Raw genomic sequence first — 21,947 nt, 5'->3', positions numbered from 1 at the left:
GCAAAATGTGATCTGTTTTCACAAGACATGTTATAATGCTTGTCCCAGTAATCAATTCAAATCCAACTCTTGCAAGACAGACCATGTTCTTTGATATGAAAGACACCACGTCTGTCGAATGTCCATTTTTCCTTCTTAATACACCAACACTGATAAACTTCACCACCAAGAATGGGACATGTGACCAACATTAATTCTGTACCAAAGATTTGGTATGTGGCATTACACAAATGACTGAGACTGCAAAACTATGGTTTCACAAATTCAGTATGACTCATGAGTGTTGCAATCAGACCAGTCAGCACCATGGTGTGAAACTGAAGAGGAGTTTCATCTGTACTTGGACAATCTCCCTCTACATGGTATGTATCCGAGTCCACAAACCCAAAGAGAAATTGCTTCAGACTGTGACAAACAAGCTGCCAATACATTAGGTACACAAAACATGAGAATGTGGAAGTCAGGTAAGCTGTGCTATCCATCATTCTACAAAGAAGGCTCACACATTCCTTGCCACAGGGGCCCACAAGGTGACTTGCCAAAACAGGTCACGGAGAGTTGCCTGTAACCGCAGCAAAACTCTGGATTATGAAACATCCCTGATGTAATAGTCTGTATCCAGTTTTGTTCTCAATGATACCAAAACCATAAGACTTGCAATTTGTTCACCATGCCGCTTAACAACACAGGTTGTCATACTGTAGACACAACAGCAGTGTGTAATGCACACAGAGGCATCATTATAGGACACAGTAAGGTGGGGCTTTTCCAGAACAGCTACATTTTACCACTCAGCAAAACAGCAACAGCGTTTGTATGTTCGGTGCAGTCTTGAGGAGCTTGGGGTTTATCGATGCAAGGCAATGTCACAAATGCTACCAGTTTATCACGTAGCACAGATCCACACACTGTGCACTGCTCCAGCAACCATCAAACATTGTGGATCTGGTGTTGGAAGCCAAGTTGAATCTGCAGCAGGAAGTATGGACCTGGATACCATCTAGGGGTCTCTGTGCTCTGGCGCACGCCTGTGCCATGAACCTCGCTGTGAGAGTCCATCACTCTCCGTACCACGTGAAGTCCGCGGCCAAACGTGTTTCCCACGAACATGTATTTAGGCGACCGTGCAGCACTAGCCTGACAGTCTGATACTCGGCGTAATCCGGGTGTGCATCTGGGCTATACTCCGTTTCAGTTTTGTTTGTTGAGATACATACTGTCGCTGTTTGGAGTGTTCCTGTGTTGTTTGTCTTGCCATATCTGTTGTCCCCTACTTGTTCATCTGTCCTATCTGTCTGTTGTTAGTGATACCTCCAGCGGCTCCCCTGCCTGGCAGCTTCCTGTCTCCATTCTCCACTGTGCACCGCTCACCGGTCACTCGAGGTTGTAACAATGGATGAAACTGTAAGCCATGTTACAGTCAGAGAACATTGTAGACATATTCTGTTGTAGTCATATTGCATGGTTCAGTACATCCTTATCACTGGGCAAAACCCTTATTTACACAATGGTTCCACTCTTGCATCATTATCATAGCAGCATGCCCTATACGAGCTGAAATGTCAGGGTATGCCATACCAATTTTCTGGAAACCAATCATTCTGTTCACTCAAATGCAATCACACGTTGGTAACACTTCCATTGAGTATGACGAGACCTACTGACCTTTTATTTTATATTTTTACTTCATCTGAGAGTTCCTCACTGCACTGGCCTAATACGCAATACATTTTTGATTACGACAATCCATCATACAAAATGATCAACACTGAAATATATGGAGTGTACAGTATGTCATGCATAGCACAACAGCCTTTTACCATTCTTGCTTTTCAATTGAGCTCACTGAATCCCCCAATAGTGAAGGTGTTCTGAAAGCTATCTTTGACCAGTGGATGAAACAAAGGATGGAAAAATAGTTTCATATTAACGAATCTCTGCTTGCCTACGTATTGCTAACGTTAACAGAGTTATTTGTCTTGAAGCAGTTTGATTTAACAGTAAGACACTCACTGACAGACTTCCCTGGAGTATCCTCAATTACCTTCCACTAGTACAAAGCCAACTGGAAGTCAAACTTACGGAGAAATCAACATAGGTGTAAAATAGTTAGTAGTAATAAAGTAATTAAATACATAAAGCAAACAATTATAACATCTCACCTCTTGATTTAAATATCTGCCATAGATAGTTTGCGCAACCTCCATACGCTTTTCATCAGATTCCAACTCGTATCTTTCCTAGAACAAATGCGTCTATTACAGTATGATACTTTATTTTGTAAAACTGACTAAAGTAAAAGTGTTACTGTAAAGTAAAGATCGGATCCAAGAGTGGTGGGAAAAGGAGAGGAAAAGGCAGGTATTGCATACATCTGTACTGCTGATGAATACAAGTTTGATAGCTGAATTACACTCATTATTTTAATTGTTGAGTACCCACTGGTACTGCTCAATAGTGCTTTGAATTCGTTTATACTATTCTTTATATTACATCCATAATGTATTATCACCTTATTATTATGTTTGTTCATAAACCATCAATTATAATGAAGTCTACATAAATAAAAATGTAACTGTTTATTTGTTCAAAATCTTTTATCTCTGCATGTTGACACAATGTTGCATTAAGACTGTCTTGAGAGAGGGGCAAAGAATAGCTGGACGGAGTGGCACAAGGAAATGGATATGGAACACTGAAAGGAGGAGATAAACAAACGGGGGGAGGAGGAGCTGAAAAGAGAGGGGAGAGAGGGAGAAGATGGACAGACAAATGGGAAGGATGTGATGGGGGGGGAGAGGGGGCAGGGCAAGACAGAGAGTGGGCAGAGGTGTACAGGTGGGGGCAGAGGTGTACAGGTGGGGGCAGAGGTGTACAGGTGGGGGCAGAGGTGTGCAGGTGGGGAGAAGGAGTGGGGCAAGGCGGAGAGCGGGCAAGATGGAGAGGCGGCAGGGCAAGACGGAGAGGCGGCAGGGCAAGACGGAGAGGCGGCAGGGCAAGACGGAGAGGCGGCAGGGCAAGACGGAGAGGCGGCAGGGCAAGACGGAGAGGCGGCAGGGCAAGACGGAGAGGCGGCAGGGCAAGACGGAGAGGCGGCAGGGCAAGACGGAGAGGCGGCAGGGCAAGACGGAGAGGCGGCAGGGCAAGACGGAGAGGCGGCAGGGCAAGACGGAGAGGCGGCAGGGCAAGACGGAGAGGCGGCAGGGCAAGACGGAGAGGCGGCAGGGCAAGACGGAGAGGTGGCAGGGCAAGACGGAGAGGCGGCAGGGCAAGACGGAGAGGCGGGCAGGGCAAGACGGAGTGGCGGGCAGGGCAAGACGGAGTGGCGGGCAGGGCAAGACGGAGTGGCGGGCAGGGCAAGACGGAGTGGCGGGCAGGGCAAGACGGAGTGGCGGGCAGGGCAAGACGGAGTGGCGGGCAGGGCAAGACGGAGAGGCCGCAGGGCAAGACGGAGAGGCCGCAGGGCAAGACGGAGAGGCCGCAGGGCAAGACAGAGAGGGGGAGTGGAGGGTCCGAGGAGATGGAGAGGGGGTGAGGGGGGCCACGAGAATTAGGGGAGTGGGGGCTGGTGAGTGGTGGGAGGGAGGGGGAGGCTGGGTGCGCGGGGGTAGGGAGGGGGAGGGCGGGTGCGCGGGGGTAGGGAGGGGGAGGGCGGGTGCGCGGGGGTAGGGAGGAAGAGGGCGGGTGAGCGGGGGGAGGGAGGAAGAGGGCGGGTGAGCGGGGGGAGGGAGGAAGAGGGCGGGTGAGCGGGGGGAGGGAGGAAGAGGGCGGGTGAGCGGGCGGGAGGGAGGAAGAGGGCGGGTGAGCGGGCGGGAGGGAGGAAGAGGGCGGGTGAGCGGGCGGGAGAGAGGAAGAGGGCGTACAGCCAGCACATTAAATATTGTTGTGTTGAAGTTATATTAAGAATACAGCTACTGTAATTTTCTGTACTTTCCATTTAGCTCAGATGATTCAGTGTCCTATAAAAGCAAACACTTTAAACTGTATTGACTAGCTAGCATGTATAATTGTTTTTGGTGGAAATGACCAATTATATCAAAATTGTTAAGTGTAATTCTATTAGTAATACTAAATACAATCTATCTGCAATATATAGTCCCCGTCATGAAGTCGATATTCACTGGAATTGTCACTCCAAGTCCAGTTCCGAGAATAACATTCTAATGAATATGTGCTTCACGAAATTCTTGCCAGGCAGATTTGTACTTAATTTCAAGATTTCAATGGCTTCCACAGTCATCACTTAAAACGAACGATTTCGGAATGCTGCATAGTGCACCAACGCCACATTAAACATCACAATTTTGACAAATCTGCTGTTAATGAACACAACCTCATGAACAAACATACAATTACGATTGATGAATCAGAAACATTACACCATGAATCTACCCCCCCCCCCCCCCCCTTGAAACATGGACCTTGCCACTTGTGAGGAGGCTTACATGCCTTATCAATACATAGTCGCATCACAAATACAACCCTAACGGGGAGATATCTGTTGAGAGGTCAGCAAAACGTACAGTTCCTGAAGAGGAGCAGCAGACTTTTCAGTAGTTCCAGGGGCAACAGTCTAGATGATTGACTGTCTGGCCTTGCTTTGCTGGTACTGCAAGCAATTGAAAGCAAGGAGAAACTACAGCCATAATTTTTCTCGGGGGTGTGCAGCTCTACTGTATAGTTACATAGTCTTGGGTAAAATAGTTCCCCATTCAGATCTCGAGGCATGGACTACTCAGGAGAATGTCATGATTAGGAGCAACAAAACTGGCAATCTACGGATTGGGACAGGCAATGTTTGAATCCTTATATAGGTAGGCAGGTTAGAAAATTTAAGAAGGTAAATGGATAGGTTACAGTTAGATATTATAGGAATTAATGAAGTTCAGAGTGGCAGGTGGAACAGGGCTCCTGATCAGGTGAGCACAGATTATAAATATAAAATCAGTATGGCACATGCATTATTGTGGCCAAAAAGAGAGAGAAAGCCAACACCCACAACAGTAGTACAACTGTGTATGCCAGCTAACTCTGCAGATGAAGAAGAAATTGAAGAAATGTATGATGAGATAAAAAAAATAATTCAGATAAATAAGGCAGACAAAAATTTAATAGTGATAGATGACAAAATTTGATAGTAGGAAAAGGAAGAGAAGGAAAAATAGTAGGCGAATGTGGACTGGAGGAAAGGAATGAAAGAGGAAGCCACCTGGTAGAACTTTGCACATAGCATAATTTAACTACCACTAATATGTGGTTTAAGAAGCACGAAAAATATTTTATACATGGAAGAGACCTGGAGATGCTGGAAGGTTCCAGGCTCATTATATAATGGTAAGACAGTGATTTAGAAACCAGATTTTAAATCGTAAAACATTTCCAGAGGTAAAACTGAAGAAATTGCTCAAAGGTAGAAAATTAACAAGATGGAACCTGGTTAAGTTGAAAAGAACCTGCGGTTGCTGAGAGTTTCAGAAGGAGCATTAGTCAGTGATCAACTAGAACAGAGGAAAGGAATACAGCAGAAGACAATTGGGTACCTTTGAAAGATGAAATGGTGGAGGCAGCAGAGGATAAAGTAGGTAAAAAGACAGGGCCAAATAGAAATCCTTAGATAACAATGGAGATATTAAATTAAACTTATTCCTTTCACCTGCTTCATTTGTTGAAGTTTGGATTCTGGACAAAGGTTAAAAAAGGCAGCCTACATTTATAGCATTTGTGGACTTAAAGAAAGCTTCTGACAATGTTGATTGGAATACTCTCTTTTAAATTCTAAAGGCAGCAGGGGTAAAATACAAGGAACAAAAAGCAATCTACAACTTGTACAGTTACCAGATGGCAGTGATAGAAAAGTCAAGGGCCATGAAAAGGAAGCAGTGGTTGAGAAGGGAATGAGACATACCTATACCAGATGTTTCTCGATCTCTACATTGAACAAGAGTGAAGGTAACAAAAGAATAATTTGGAGAGAGAATTTGGAGTGAGAATTAACATGCAGGGAGAAGAAATAAAAACTTTGAGGTTTGCTGATGACATTGTAATTCTGTCAGAAACAGCAAAGGACTTGGAAGAACAGCTGAAGGGAATGGACAGTGTCTTGAAAGGAAGATATAAGATGAACATCAACAAAAGCAAAACAAGGATAATCGAATGTAGTCACATAAAATCAGGTGATGCTGAGGAAATTAGATTATGAAATGAGACATTTAAATTATTTGTTATTTAGACAGCAGAATAATTGATGCTGGCAAAAGTAGTGAGAATATAAAATGTACACTGGCAACAAAAAGAAAAGCATTTCTGAAGAAAAGATATCATTTAACGGTTTAAGTGTTAATAAGTATTTTCTGAACGTATTTATATAGAGTAGAGCCATGAATGGAAGTTAAAAACAGGATAAACAGTTTAGACGAGACAAGAATAGAAGATTTTGAAATTTGGTGCTACGAAGAGTGCTGAAGATTAGATGGATACATCAACTACCTAATGAGGAGGTACTGAATAAAACACATGAGAAAAAATTTGTGGCACAATCCCAACTTGGAGAGAGGGAGGGGGGAGAGGAGAGAGAGAGAGAGAGAGAGAGAGAGAGAGAGAGAGAGACAGAGAGAGAGAGAGAGAGAGAGACAAGGGGTGAGAGACGGAGGGAGGGAGAAGGGGGGAGGGAGAAGGGGTGAGAGAGGGAGGGAGGGAGAAGGGGTGAGAGAGGGAGGGAGGGAGAAGGGGTGAGAGAGGGAGGCAGGGAGAAGGGGTGAGAGAGGGAGGGAGGGAGAAGGGGTGAGAGAGGGAGGGAGGGAGAAGGGGTGAGAGAGGGAGGGAGGGAGAAGGGGTGAGAGAGGGAGGGAGGGAGAAGGGGTGAGAGAGGGGGGAGGGAGAAGGGGGAGGGAGAGGGAGGGAGAAGGGGGAGGGAGAGGGAGGGAGAAGGGGGAGAGAGAGGGAGGGAGAAGGGGGAGGGAGAGGGAGGGAGAAGGGGGAGGGAGAGGGAAGGGGGAGGGAGGGAGGGAGAAGGGGTACTGGGTCATCAGCTTGTAGGTCACTTAGCCAATGAGCCTATTATTGCGAATAAATCATCATGTCTGACAACTCTTTATAAGTTGACTATTTTAGTGAGAAACCTGCAAATTTGTTTCTACTAACTTTTGGTGCAAAATTCAAATATAGAATTGATGAGGTCAGTGAGATAGCACATTTTTCACAATTGGCTACTACACATGCATCAATGCATCATCCTAGTTTCAACCACTGACATCTCCAACATGACACATTTTTATGTCACGATATTTGATTTGTTTATCAAGAAAGTTCTTGTTGGACCACAAGATAAACATTAACTTTCATACTTTAGTTACTGAGATATTTTATCAGGATTGAATTCAGTCATCAGTTGCAAATATGTTTCATTATGCTTCACTGGTTTTGACCAATTGTCATTTTCAGAAGCCTAAAAAATTTGGGATATGACAAACCTTAAGATCTTGGGTATACATTTATGTTAAGCATAAAAAGTATATTACATTAACTTAGTGTTGGTTTACCAGATGGCAATATCTTCTTCATAGCACAATGCCCTGGTATGTTTAGAAATTTACGGCTTGTATGTGATTATTTTACACACAGATTGAAAATCTACAGTAACTGAATCATACCTATGTATCTGTTGTTCTAGTAGCAAGAAACATACGTAAAAGCATATATACAAGATGTAACCAAAGTACACAGAAATGTTGCTGTCATCAAATCTAAGGGTCAATATTTTGTTCTGAACAACTTGTTTTTGTCATGACAAGGATAAACACAGAAGAAAAGTTGCAGCTTCACAATCCAGCACTGAAGAGCTTTCTAAATCTTGTGGCAACATGGAGTCTGGTAAGAAATATTTCTTCACTTGTGAGTATAAAAAATGTAATTAAATAGGTTGAATTTTTCTGTTAAAGATGCCCTGTTATGATCTTACTTGCTTAGTAATGGTTAAACACAATGGTCAGTATCATTATGCACAAAATTTTGACTAACTGCATGTGCCCCACTTACCCACCAATGTCCATGTGCACCCAGCAAATGAGTTGTTGCGCCATCCAGCCTACAGGCAGTTATTCAAACTGTAACAACCAGCTGCAATTGATAAAGCTCAGTACCTACTCTGGAAAATCCAGGATGGAATAATGATAATACAGTACAACCCACGTCTGCAGAATCAATGTTTTCCCACGGTTTTAGACTTTTTTATCACTCCCATCAAATTTCCTATGTTCACAATGTTATTCGCAGCCATATTTACATTAACATACCAGTAATTTTCCTGCAATTTATGTTTTATGAAACTATGTTCATGGAGGAAAAAACTGGCATGATTGACATAAAATTACGCAGGCACTGTGTTAGCCTTCAAGTTTACATATGTTACATGGCTAACTTTCTTGACACCTGAATGCTCTACTCAGCAGATCTGAATCGGAAAAAGTCTGAACAAATTGTGATCTGTGTCCTGCCGCCAACCACTACCTGGCATGGTGGCTGAAGGGAGCAACAGTTTCGATAGAAGTTAGAAGAATGTGCAACTTTTGAGGAACATTCACTTGTTTCACGTCTATACTAGCTTTATATTCCAGTACTGTGTGCTACAATAGGTAGTATCCTTACTTCATTGTGGAATCGTTTTGGCGTTAACTTCGCCCTGTGATATTCCCAGTATTTGTAATTTGCTAATACACGTACTTTTCCTTTATGGTTTGTATATGCAGTGTACATAGTGTCATTTTCTAGTTAAGGTTTACAATGTTAGCAATGCTGACAAGCCTGTTCCTATGACTGAAATGAGTCAAATTCCATCTCCACAGCTACTCTCAACGACTGCCTCGCGAAGAGTTTGTGTGTATCCTGCAGCGTGTTTGTAGCCTTGTGTTAAGTGATCGAAATGTGTCTTTAGTTGTTTCTTTCTGTCACAGTTTTAAAATAGAAAAAGCTGGTATTGCCAAGAAAGACAGGAAAACCCTTTCTATGGAAGAAAAGGTAAAAATTATGGATAGAGTTGAAGCTCACCGTGAAACATGTGTTGCATTAGCACAGAATATAGGAATACCCATATCTACATTGAATACTACCATGAAAAACAGAAACTCCATTTTGGAAAATGCAAATAACAGTGTGACAAATTCCAAAAAAATGAAATATTACAGCTTTTCAAAATATGCAGAGCCAGAAGAAATGACGCAGAACTGCTTTCCGGCAGCACATGCATCGAACATTCCAATTTCTTACAGCATCTAATGGGTGGATAGATATATTTAAGAAGCAGTATAATGTATTGTATAAAACTGTATGTGGTGAAGAAAACAGTGTGGACATCAAATCTTTTCCTGAAAGGCAGAGTGGCAGGTTACAAGAGCTTCTGAAACAATATAAACTAAAGGATATATTCAACATTGACAAAACAGGTCTCTTTTCCAGCATATTGCCAAACAAAATGCTTGCCTTGAAAGGCGAATACTGCAATGGAGGTAAACACATTAAAGTTCACCTGACGTGCAGAAGGTTCCAAAAAAATTAAACCATTCATGATTGGCTAGTCTAAAAAACCATGGTGTTTTAAAAATATAAAAGCACTAACAACAAACTGAAGTGAAAACAAAAAAGCGTGGATGATGTCAGAATTATTCAACAAGCAATTACATCGCCTTGATGCAAGAATGGGCCCTCGCAGCAGAAAAATTCTCTTGTTAGAGGGCAGTGGCCCTGCGCACCCAGAAATATAACTCTATGTAATGAGCAATTAGTTTCTACCACCAAATCTCACAAGCAAATTATGCCTTTGGATTTGGGTATTATCCATGCGTTCAAAACACACTATAGGATGGTGGTTGTGCAGACGGCATTAACTCTGATGAAGGCTGGGAAAGACCCAGCTTCCTTTAAAGTGTAATTCTAGATGTTTTGCATTACATTGCGAAGACATGGACAGTAGTTACAGCGGCCACCGTCTCAAATTGCTTCCGTAAAGCAGGATTCATTGAAACCGACGAAGGAAATGGATGTGACGCACCAGACCTGAGTGTTAATGACAATGGTGAAAAACTGCTTGCATGATCCTGGGAAAAGCTACAGCTGCAGCATACAGTTCATGATTTCGTACACATTGACGACGATGTTGTCACTGTGGAAAGTGTTTCTGTTGATGACATGATCGACTTTCACACATAAGAAGATGCTGAAAGTGCGGACAGTGACACTGACAGTAATACTGATGAGGATAATGAGGTTCCCTCAATTACAGTTGTTAATGCAGCAGTGAAAACAATTAAAAATATATTTCAACTGCAGATATTGATGACAAAGTTTTCCATTGTGTTTAGGAACTCTAAAACATCACTGGAAAAATTAATCACGAAAAACAACCCATAATTTTGGATTTTTTTGCATTTATAGACCATCCACATTAAAGGTCAGTATAACAAATAAAAATGGCTTATTAATGTTTTGTAAATGTGTGCTTAAAATTCTTAAGTGTCGCTGTAATCTTGGCTGTGGATACAGACCGATCTCTATCATAACCCCAATGTCTATACTGATTTGAAAGTTTTGTGTGTGTGTGTGTGTGTGTGTGTGTGTGTGTGTGTGTGTGTGTGTGTGTGTGTGGGGCGCGCGCTCGCGCATGTGTGTTTATCTAATTCAGAAGAAGGCCTTTTTGACCAAAAGCTTACTTGTTTGACTATCTTTTTGTTGTGCCAATCTGCAACTCAACACCTCCATTCTACGGTGAGTAGCGATCTACCCTTTTTATAAAATTTTGAGTACCTACTCTGATACACAAGTAATAGCACCTGTTTATTTATCCAGATACATCATTAGATGGTGATTAGAGGGTAAACAGTATGTGAAATGTAGTACACAGAGTTGCCAACTCTGGCAGCAGCAATGCCTTTAGTCCAGCTGGGCGTCTAGTCAAACTGAGCTTGGATGACAGACACAAGTACATCATTCCATGCTGCTTCAACTCTATGTCATAGTTCATAAATTGTAGTGGCTGGCAAATGGTGGCGTCTTATGTCTCTCAGCAACCAATGAAAGAGATGTTTTCAATTGGTGGCAGATCTGAAGAACATGTTGGCCAGGGCCTGTCTAACACCCTCTATTTCAAACTGAGGCAGAATAGCATGGACAACATGTGGTCTTTCATTATCTTGTTGAATGACAATATTACAGAGATCCCTGAGATAGGGCACAGCCATCAGCCTTAACATATCAGAAATTACTAGCTACGCAAATTAGTGATTGTGTTGTGTACCATATATTTACACCAGATGCTGAGCCTGTATGACAATGATGAACGCAAATTGTCAACGTTCATTCTCTTTTGAGGCTCCACACACAGATACTTCCACTGCACTGCTGTGTTGTCATTCAGCACACCACTGCCACATCACGATGCTAACAGTCTGTTGTGCTCAAGGCATCATACTTGTCATGTGGATATCTGACCTACTGCAACCATCCCATTTCCTGCCTCAGTGTGATGGGGCTGTAAGGTCCTGCACTCCACAGGCAAACAAAATATCTGTCCTCCCAGGAACTAGTTGACTGGGGTCCTTGAGATCCTGCATGCCTTTAGTATGCTCTTTCTGAACCTACTGACTCCATATTCGCATGTCAGTTGCCACGTCAGTGAGATGGTTGTTAAAATTTTAATGTCCGCCAGTGTATTTCCTATAGCACAAAACTACAGAACAATTTACTACCAAAAAGGAATAGATTTAAGACACTGTTACACTTATTTGCCATAAGGCAAGAGAGGCTGCTACAGAAACTAAGCTACAATTTTTAGGTACACCAGTATGTAATAAACATTATAAATGACCTGACAGTTCCATGAATTTTCTGAAAAATTGCTTCTGTGGCTCTGATTTACAACACATTATGAACTAATAACTGACAAAAATTTATTATACTCACAACAGCATCAAGAAAAGCATTGTAATGGTGGTATTGTTGCTTCTCATTTTCACAGAACTGCCGAAATAGTAATCGACCAATTGGTTGATGATCTACAACGTAAGAATAGCGTGCATCTGTAACACAAGGTAATTCATAATGAATAGGAGCTAAACAGACCTACTTAATAGTTATAAAACCATAAGACAAACATCAGATACACTGAAAGACACTTTGAAAACTGTGGCTACGCAATGCAAAAAAACAGCACACACAATAACTTTTCAGAAGCTGCAGTTCTTGTTATAAAATGAAATGAAAACAACAAAGAAAAAGTTATAAATAGGAAATCTTAGTCATTATTTGTGACAGGCATGAATCAGATGGTGGCAAAAACACATACTTAATTGTAAATTTAACAGCATAAAAATAGCCAGTGGAAATAAGTCAGAACTGACATCCTGTAGAATACTAATACAAATAAAATGCAACTTAAGATTTTCAGTTTTTACTGGGAACACACAGAAAAGATATTAATTTAATATTACTTGAAAAATGGTCTTATAAATTTAATAAACCTGGAAACAAAACGTTCTGCACAAGGAACACACACACATGAACTATATACGCACTGTGCAGTAACTATAGTCTGACCCAAAAATGATGGCAGTTCACGCAGGCACATGTGTGTGCTCTGTGCTTGACATATACTGCAAAATATGTCTCTTGCTTACTTGTGCAGAGTTTGTCACTTACACCATCACCGCCAACTGTGACAACTCACAACAAATGGAATAAAAATTCACTAAGTAACCTGCTACGATCACATTTAATGCTCGCATTGGCTACAACATTCACAGCAGAGTGTTGAGAACACTACTGTATGCTCATTGATTGTCGGAGAATATATGACGTAGATGGGCAGAACGAGCCCAAACTCTACAGCCATGATTCGTGACTCCAACTATAAAGAGGTGGAAAGATGTGTGGAATTTTCGTAAGTGGTCTCTATAGCTGAATGTTTAATGTCAGTAGTTCTGTGCAAAGTGTTCCAGGTTCAACTCCCGGTTAAGTTGTCTTTTGATCCTTATTTGGCAATGTGAAAAATGTTTTGTTTCAGTTGGAAACTAGGTGTCTCCAACACCCTTATAAGTGTCTACACTATACAACATGAAATTCAATTCTCATTCAAGGCAACTTGCAGTTAATCTTCCACAGTAGCTGTAACAAAGTTTTGACTATAAATCAAAGAGGGTGATTTCTGACTGTAATATGGAAAATCTGATGGAAGCCTAGAAAAATAGAGGCAGCAATTTCTGCTGATAGCTACCTATGTGGAATGGATTTTGTATGAAGAGCCTGCTTTCTGCAGGTATAGGAATAACATTGGTGATTTGAGAATTTCTTGTTATAGTCTCCATGCCATTGTGCACCACCACCACCACCACCACCAGTGTGCTCACAACAAAATTTATTAGGAAACTGTGTTAACTGTTAATACTCAAGAAACTTCAAACGCTGTTTTTTTTCTTTTTTAATGAAACATAGGCCTTATGAATTGATGGCATTCACAGTGAATGAAAACTCTTCAAGCCACTTTAGCTGTTTTGTGGTCCTTTATTGGGAACACTATAAGTTTCACACCATATGGTTCCATGTCTGGCGGAACATGCATGTATTATAGGAATACTTTTATTATTTTATGCTTTTATGAAGACATGTCTGCAAACAACCCTCAGTAAGTAACGTAACTTTCTCTTTTATGGCACCTGTCATTGGTTTACCATTATGGTTTGCCACATATACTGCAAGCGATTCCTCAACAAAGGTTCATTTATTTTCATAATTTTCCATCACAGGGAACTTTATGGTTTATGGTATCAAACTTGGGATGAACATTTGCCAATTTATTTTTTTTAATTTATTTATTGTTCCGTGGGAACACATTAAGGAGAAGTCTCCATGGTCATGGAACGAGTCAATACATGAAATTATAACACGATTGTAGAAACAGATAAAATGAAATATAAGAAACATATTCAGGCGACACGTCATTAGTTTAAATAAAGAAAATCAAGAATGTAACACTGGAATTTGCTTAACTTTTTAGCTCTTCCAGGAGCTCCTCGACAGAATAGAAGGAGTGAGCCATGAGGAAACTCTTCAGTTTAGACTTAAAAGCGTTTGGGCTACTGCTAAGATTTTTGAGTTCTTGTGGTAGCTTATTGAAAATAGATGCAGCAGAATACTGCACTCCTTTCTGCACAAGAGTCAAGGAAGTGCATTCCACATGCAGATTTGATTTCTGCCTAGTATTAACTGAGTGAAAGCTGCTAACTCTTGGGAATAAGCTAATATTGCTAACAGCAAACGACATTAAAGAAAATATATACTGTGAGGGCAATGTCAGAATTCCCAGACTATTGAATAGGGATCGACAAGAGGTTCTAGAACTTATACCACATATAACTCGAACAGCCCGTTTTTGAGCCAAAAATACCCTTTTTGAATCAGAAGAATTACCCCAAAAAATAATACCATATGACATAAGCGTATGAAAATATGCGAAGTAGACTACTTTTCATGTTGAACTGTCACTTATTTCAGATACTGTTCTAATGGTAAATAAAGCAGCATTTAGTTTCTGAACAAGATCCTGAACATGGGCTTTCCACAACAGCTTACTATCTATCCGAACGCCTAGGAACTTTAACTGTTCCGTCTCGCTTATAACATGCCCATTCTGTCTGATTAAAATATCAGTTCTCGTTGAATTGTGAGTTAGAAACTGTAAAAACTGAGTCTTACTGTGATTTAGCAGCAAATTATTTTCCACAAGCCATGAACTTATTTCATGAACTACATTATTTGATAATGTTTCAATATTACACACAAGATCCTTCACTACCAAGCTGGTGTCATCAGCAAACAGAAATATTTTTGAATCACCTGTAATACTAGAAGGCATATCATTTATATAAATAAGAAACAGCAGTGGCCCCAGCACCGATCCTTGGGGAACGCCCCATTTAACAGTGCCCATTGGGACTGAACATCATTACCACTCTCAATATTGCGGAGAATTACCTTCTGCTTTCTGTTCTTAAAGTATGAGGCAAACCAATTGTAAGCTACTCCCCTTACTCCATAATGTTCCAACTTCTGCAGTAATATTTTGTGGTCAACACAGTCGAAAGCCTTCGTTAAATCAAAGAAAATACCTAACGTTCGCAACCTTTTATGTAATCCGTCCAAAACCTCACAGAGAAAAGAGACTATAGCATTTTCAGTTGTTAAGCCATTTCTAAAACCAAACTGTACATTTGACAGCAAATTATGTGAATTTAAATGCTGCAGTAACCTTGTATATACAACCCTCTCAATAACTTTAGCAAACACCGATGGCATAGAAATAGGTCTATAATTATCAACATTATCCCTGTCTCCCTTTTTATAAAGTGGCTTCACTACCGAGTACTTTAATCGGTCAGGAAACCGACCACTCCTAAAGGAAAAGTTACAGGTATGGCTAAGTACTGGGCTAACATACATGGAACAATACTTCAGTATTCTGCTAGATACTCCATCATATCCATGAGAGTTCTTGGTCTTTAGTGATTTAATTATTAACTCAATCTCCCTCTTGTCAGTATCATGGAGGAGCATTTCAGGTAACAGTCTCGGAACACTATTTTCTAAGAGCGCTATATGATTCCCTGTTGGGACTAGGTTTCTATTTAGTTCACCTGCTATATTCAGAAAGTGATTATTAAATACTGTACGTATATGCGACTTATCAGTAACACGGACATTCCCACTACGCACTGATTCTATATCCTTGACCTGTCTCTGCAGACCAGCAACTTCCTTTACGACTGACCATATGGTTTTAATTTTATCCTGAGACTTGGTTATTCTATCTGCATACCACATACTTTTTGCCTTCCTAATAACTTTTTTAAGCACCTTACAATACTGTTTGTAATGGGCTACTGAATTTGATTGTGACTGTTTCTAACGTTTTGATATAATTGCCACTTTGTTCTACAAGATATTCTTATACCTTTAGTCAGCCACCCAGGCTGGCTGTTTGTGCTAGTACCCTGTTTTGAACGTTCTAACAGAAAGCAACTTTCAAAGAGCACGATAAAAGTCTTGAGGAAAGCATTATATTTATCGTCTACTGTATCAGCACTATAAACATCTTGCCACTCTTGTTCCTTGATAAGGTTTACAAAAGTCTCTACAGCAACTGGATCAGCTTTCCTAAAACGTTGGTAACTATATTTAACCTGCGTTGCAGCACAAAAATCTTTTAGACTTAAAATTTGTGCATCATGATCTGAAAGGCCATTCACCATTCTGCTAACAGAATGCCCTTCTAGTAATGACGAATGAACAAAAATATTGTCTATGGTTGTTCTACTGTTCCCTTGCACTCTCGTTGGAAAGAATACGGTTTGCATAAGATTATATGAATTAAGGAGTTCTACCAGCATCCTTTTCCTTGCACAATCACTTATACAATTTATATTGAAGTCACCACATATATATTTTTTTTTTTTTTGGTTGGGTTTAAGGGCGCTCAACTGCTGAGGACATTAGCGCTCAGTCACTGTTGTTAGAGCACATGGAATCTGGTAAAACTCAAGGGGATGGAGGGGACACCAGAAGGACCCGACAAAGATGCAGACAAAATAAGTAAAAAGATTAAATGTCTTTGGACAAGCCAGTTAAAGTTATAAAACGCAGAATACGAGCAGCTGCTCGAGCGTCATCAGCTAAAACATCCGGTAAAGTAGATGGCAGGGACAGGACAACACGAAATTGACTAAAACGGGGACACGACAATAAAACATGGCGCACTGTTAATGCCTGACCACAAGGGCACTGCGGGGCTGGGTCACCGGAGAGCAGGTAGCGGTGGCTAAACCGGCAATGCCCAATCCGCAACCTGGTCAGAAGGACCTCCTCGCGCCGAGATGGTCGGGAGGATGTTGTCCAAGCAGTTGGTAGCGGTTTTACTGCCCGGAGCTTGTTTCCTTGGAGGGATGACCAAGCATCCCACCACAACGACACAAGCCTCTTACAGACATCCCCACGAACGTCGGATGACGGGACACAATGGGAGGCTGGCAGAGGCAGGAGGACTGCAGCCTTGGCTGCAGCATCCGCAGCCTCATTCCCAGGCACTCCCACATGTCCGGGAACCCACAGAAAGCTGACAGAACCACCGTTATCAGCGAAAGAATGGAGGGACTGCTGTATCCGTTGAATCAAGGGATGGACCGGATAGGGAGCTCCAAGGCTCTGAAGAGCACTGAGTGAGTCAGAGCAGAGTACATATGATGAATGGTGGTAGCGGCGGGCATACTGAACGGCCTGATGGAGAGCAAAAAGCTCGGCCGTAAAGCTGGAACATTGGTCGAGGAGCCGGTATTTAAATGTGGCGGCCCCGACGACAAAGGCACAGCCGACACCATCGTCAGTTTTGGAGCCATCGGTGTAAATAAAGGTGTGACCGGCAAGTCGAGCACGAAGTTCGGCAAACCGTGAGCAATACATTGCAGCCGGAGTACCATCCTTCGGGAGTGAGCTGAGGTCGAGATAAATATGAACCGGAGCCTGGAGCCAAGGTGGTGTCGGGCTCTCACCCTCTCTGAAGGTGGTAGGGAGGGCAAAATCCAATTGTCGAAGCAGGCGACGGAAGCGGACTCCGGGGGGCAGCAGGGCAGACACATACAACCTGTACTGACGGTCGAGAGAATCGGTGAAGAAGGACTTGTAAGAGGGGTGGTCGGGCATAGACGACAGCCGGCAGGCATACCGACACAGCAGTACGTCGCGCCGGTAGGTCAACGGTAACTCGGCAGCTTCAGCATAAAGACTCTCGACAGGACTAGTGTAGAAGGCTCCGGTCGCAAGACGTATCCCCCGATGGTGGATGGAGTTGAGCCGGCATAAGAGGGACGGCCGAGCGGACGAGTAGACGAAGCTCCCATAATCCAGCTTCGATCGGACTATGGACCGATACAAGCGAAGCAGGACAGTGCGATCCGCTCCCCAAGATGAACCGCTAAGAACTCTGAGGACATTAAGGGAACGTGTACAACGGGCTGCCAAATAAGAGACATGTGGAGACCAACACAGTTTCCTGTCCAACGTGAGCCCTAGAAACTTAGTTGTGTCCACGAATGGGAGAACAACGGGACCGAGATGTAAGGATGGCGGAAGGAACGCTTTATATCGCCAAAAGTTGATACAAACCGTCTTTTCTTCAGAGAACCAGAAGCCATTTGCCACGCTCCATGAGTAGAGGCTGTCTAGACAACGCTGAAGGCAGCGCTCCAGGAGGCATGTTCTCTGGGCACTGCAGTAGATCGCGAAGTCATCGACAAAGAGAGAGCCTGAGACATTAGGTGGAATGCAATCCATAATTGGATTGATCGCGATGGCAAAAAGGGCTACGCTCAAGACGGAGCCCTGAGGCACTCCGTTCTCCTGCAGGAAGACGTCGGACAATACGGAGCCCACACGTACCCTAAACTTTCGATCCGTTAAAAAGGAATCAATAAAAAGGGGCAGGCGACCGCGTAGGCCCCACCTGTGCATAGTGCGGAGGATACCTCCTCTCCAACAGGTGTCATAAGCCTTCTCCAAGTCGAAGAACACGGCTACCGTTTGGAGCCTTCGCAAAAAGTTGTTCATGATGAATGTCGACAAGGTCACGAGGTGGTCAACAGCGGAGCGGCGGCGACGAAAGCAGCATTGGACATTAGTAAGTAGCCGTCGAGATTCAAAAATCCAGACTAACCGAGCATTAACCATGCGCTCCATCACCTTACAGACACAGCTTGTAAGAGAAATGGGGCAGTAACTAGAAGGAAGGTGTCTATCCTTCCCGGGTTTGGGTATAGGAACAACAACGGCGTCACGCCAACGCATGGGGACTTGACCTTCGGTCCAGACGCGATTGTAGGTACGGAGAAGGAAGCTTTTGCCCGCCGGAGAAAGGTGTGCCAGCATCTGAACGTGAATGTCATCCGGCCCCGGAGCAGAGGACCGGGACAGTGCAAGCGCACGTTCTAGTTCCCGCATAGTAAAGGGGGCATTATAGGTTTCCAGATTCAGCGAGTGGAAGGAAGGTCGCCGAGCCTCTTCTGCCTCTTTCCTGGGAAGGAAGGCAGGATGGTAATGGGCGGAGCTTGAAACCTCCTCGAAAAAGCGGCCAAAGGCGTTGGAGACAGTCACCGGATCAACAAGGACCGCGTTACCTGAGGTCAGGCCAGGTACCGAGGAGTGGGCCTTAATGCCCGACAGCCGGCGCAGGCTACCCCAAACGACGGAAGAGGGAGTAAAACTGTTAAAGGAGCCGGTGAAAGAGGCCCAACAAGCTTTTTTGCTGTCTTTGATGACTCTACAGCATTGCGCTTGGAGTCGTTTGTATTCAATACAATTCGCCAACGTAGGATGGCGGCGAAAGGTGCGTAAAGCACGTCGTCGAGCACGGATAGCGTCCCTACAAGCCTCGTTCCACCAGGGGACGGAAACGCGACGTGAAGAAGTAGTACGAGGAATGGAACGTTCGGCAGCATGGATGATAACAGCCGTGAGGTATTCGACCTGACTGTCACAACTGGGAAAATCGTGGTCCGGAAAGGTCACCAGGGATGAGTAAAGTCCCCAGTCAGCTTTCAGTATGTTCCAGCTCGAAGGACGTGGGGATGGGGTGTGGTGCAGGAAACGAACGACACAGAGGAAGTGGTCGCTCGAATAGGTGTCAGAAAGGACTTACCACTCGAACCGACGGGCAAGAGTGGTAGAACATATCGAGAGGTCCAAGTGGGAGTAGGTATGAGTGGAGTCCGAGAGGAAAGTCGGGGCGCCGGTATTGAGGCAGACAAGATTGAGATGGTTGAAGACATCTGCCAAGAGTGAGCCTCTTGGACAGGATGCAGGAGAGCCCCAAAGGGGATGATGGGCATTGAAGTCGCCAAACAATAAAAACGGCGGGGGAAGCTGAACGATCAGGTGCATCATGTCAGCCCGACTAACAGCAGACGACGGTGGAGTGTAGATGGTACAAACTGAAAAAGTAAAAGCAGAAAGAGTAATGCGGACAGCTATTGCTTGGAGTGGGGTGGTCAATGGGATGGGATGGTAATAGAAGTCGTCCCGAATGAGCAACATGACCCCACCATGAGCTGGGACACCGTCCACAGGGGTGAGGTCATACCGCTCCGAGGTATAGTGGGTAAAGGCAATACGGTCAGTCGGGCGCAACTTGGTTTCCTGGAGTCCAAGGACGAGCGGACAGTGCAGGCGGAGGAGCAGTTGTAATTCCTCCCGATGAGATCGAATACCTCTTATGTTCCAATGAAACAACGCCATTGCTAGTCAAAAAGTTGGGGGAACGAGACGGGGGAAGAGCTGGTCACCTCGACGGCCGCGGAGGGCCAGGTTGCGAGGGAACAACGCTACAACCGACGGGAGGCGGATCCGGTTCCATCGACTGGTCGCCAGCTGCGGCCGCTGTCCCTGGTTGTATAGGAGGGGCAGCATCATTTGCCGACGAAAGGCCAGCTGAGCGCCTGGCAGCAGAGCGTCCCGGCGAAACTGAGGACGGCCGGGAGCGGCGACTCACGGATGGAGCGTCAGTCTAAACGCGCCGGGGTGGAGAGGGGGATAGAGACTTCTTCTTGGAGGCCTTCTTGGAAGGCCGAGGAGGCACAGGGATGGTGGGCTGGACCCGAAGAAGGTCCTCACGCGCGGGGTCCGTTTTGGAACGCCGGACCTCGGAAGCCGGGGTCCGGAACGTTTCCCCGATGGACGCCTGAGAAGAGGATCGCTTCTCAGGTGGCGTGTGGGGAGAAGGAGGAGGAAGGGTGGCCCCTGGGGCAGAGGGGGTGGGGGCCACGGGGGAGGAGGATTTGGAAAGGAGGGATTTGGGAGGCGGAGGCAGAGCCCCCTGATGGGCGGAGGAGGCGGAGGGGGGACAGGAGAGGGGTGAGGATACCGCGGAAGGAGTGGACACAACTGAGGCAAACGAAGTGGTCAATGGCACGGGATGGAGGCGGTCGTACTTCTTCCTGGCCTCAGAATAAGACAGCCGATCCAAAGTTTTGATTTCTTGTATCTTCTTCTCCTTCTGATATGCGGGGCAGTCTGAGGATCTAGGCGAGTGGACGCCAGGACAATTAACGCACCGAGGTGGTGGGGTGCATGTATGTTCCTCACGAAGAGGACGTCCACAATCGCCACAGAGGGGCTCAGCCTCACACCGTGACGACATGTGCCCAAAGCGCAAACACCTAAAACAGCGCATAGGAGGCGGAACGTAGGGTCGCACGTCACACCGGTAGCACATTACCTTTACCTTCTCCGGGAGAACGTCCCCCTCGAAGGCGAGGATAAAGGCCCCAGTGTCGATGCGACGGTCTTTGGGGCCGCGCTGGACTCGCCGGACGAAATGCACGCCTCGGCGCTCCAGGTTGGCCCTGAGCTCCTCATCAGATTGTAGCAGGAGGTCACGATGAAAAATAACCCCCTGCGTCCTATTGAGTGCCAGATGTGGGACAATGGAGACTGGGATGTCCCCTAGGCGGTCGCACGCCTGGAGCGCCGCCGACTGTGTGGCGGACGTGGTCTTGATAAGAACGGACCCTGAACGCATCTTGCTGAGAGCCTCAATTTCCCCGAAGATGTCCTCAATGTGCTGAACAAAGAACATGGGCTTGGAGGTGGCGAATGTCCCCCCATCGGTTCGAGAACAGACCAAATAGCGGGGGAAGTACTTCGCTCCAAGCCGGCGGGCCTGTCCCTCCTCCCATGGAGTGGCCAAGGGGGAAGGGGCAGGAGAACCAGAACTAGAAACGGTACCTTTTCTTTTGAAAGACTCGGCCGCAGAGCGACCTGATACGTGGTGACGTTTCATCTGCGAAACGTCCGCCCCGATACCACCCACTCCGACCAGGGGCTCTCCCCACGGGCACCACCCAGCCGCAGCAAGGGCCACCTGG

General features: G+C 44.6%; 1 protein-coding gene across 2 annotated transcripts in view; it reads right to left on the bottom strand.

Annotated features, from left to right (window-relative positions):
• The window catches only part of LOC126175979 (G protein-coupled receptor kinase 2), a 203,605-nt gene that overhangs the window by 119,664 nt on the left and 61,994 nt on the right, over positions 1-21,947 (bottom strand). For both annotated transcript variants that reach the window (XR_007535630.1, XM_049923086.1), the window contains exons 3-4: positions 11,950-12,065; positions 2,163-2,240 (exon numbers count right to left, since the gene is read on the bottom strand). Coding sequence is in view for 1 of the 2 variants with exons in the window: in XM_049923086.1 (XP_049779043.1) it covers positions 2,163-2,240; positions 11,950-12,065 (194 nt within the window). In the remaining variant the exon portion in view is untranslated. The remainder of the gene's footprint in view (positions 1-2,162; positions 2,241-11,949; positions 12,066-21,947) is intronic.

Source organism: Schistocerca cancellata, chromosome 3, assembly GCF_023864275.1.
Source record: "Schistocerca cancellata isolate TAMUIC-IGC-003103 chromosome 3, iqSchCanc2.1, whole genome shotgun sequence".
In the NCBI taxonomy this organism is placed as follows: Eukaryota; Metazoa; Arthropoda; class Insecta; order Orthoptera; family Acrididae; genus Schistocerca; species Schistocerca cancellata.
Note: the sequence above shows the minus strand (reverse complement) of the source record. Positions and strands in the feature narration are given on the sequence as shown.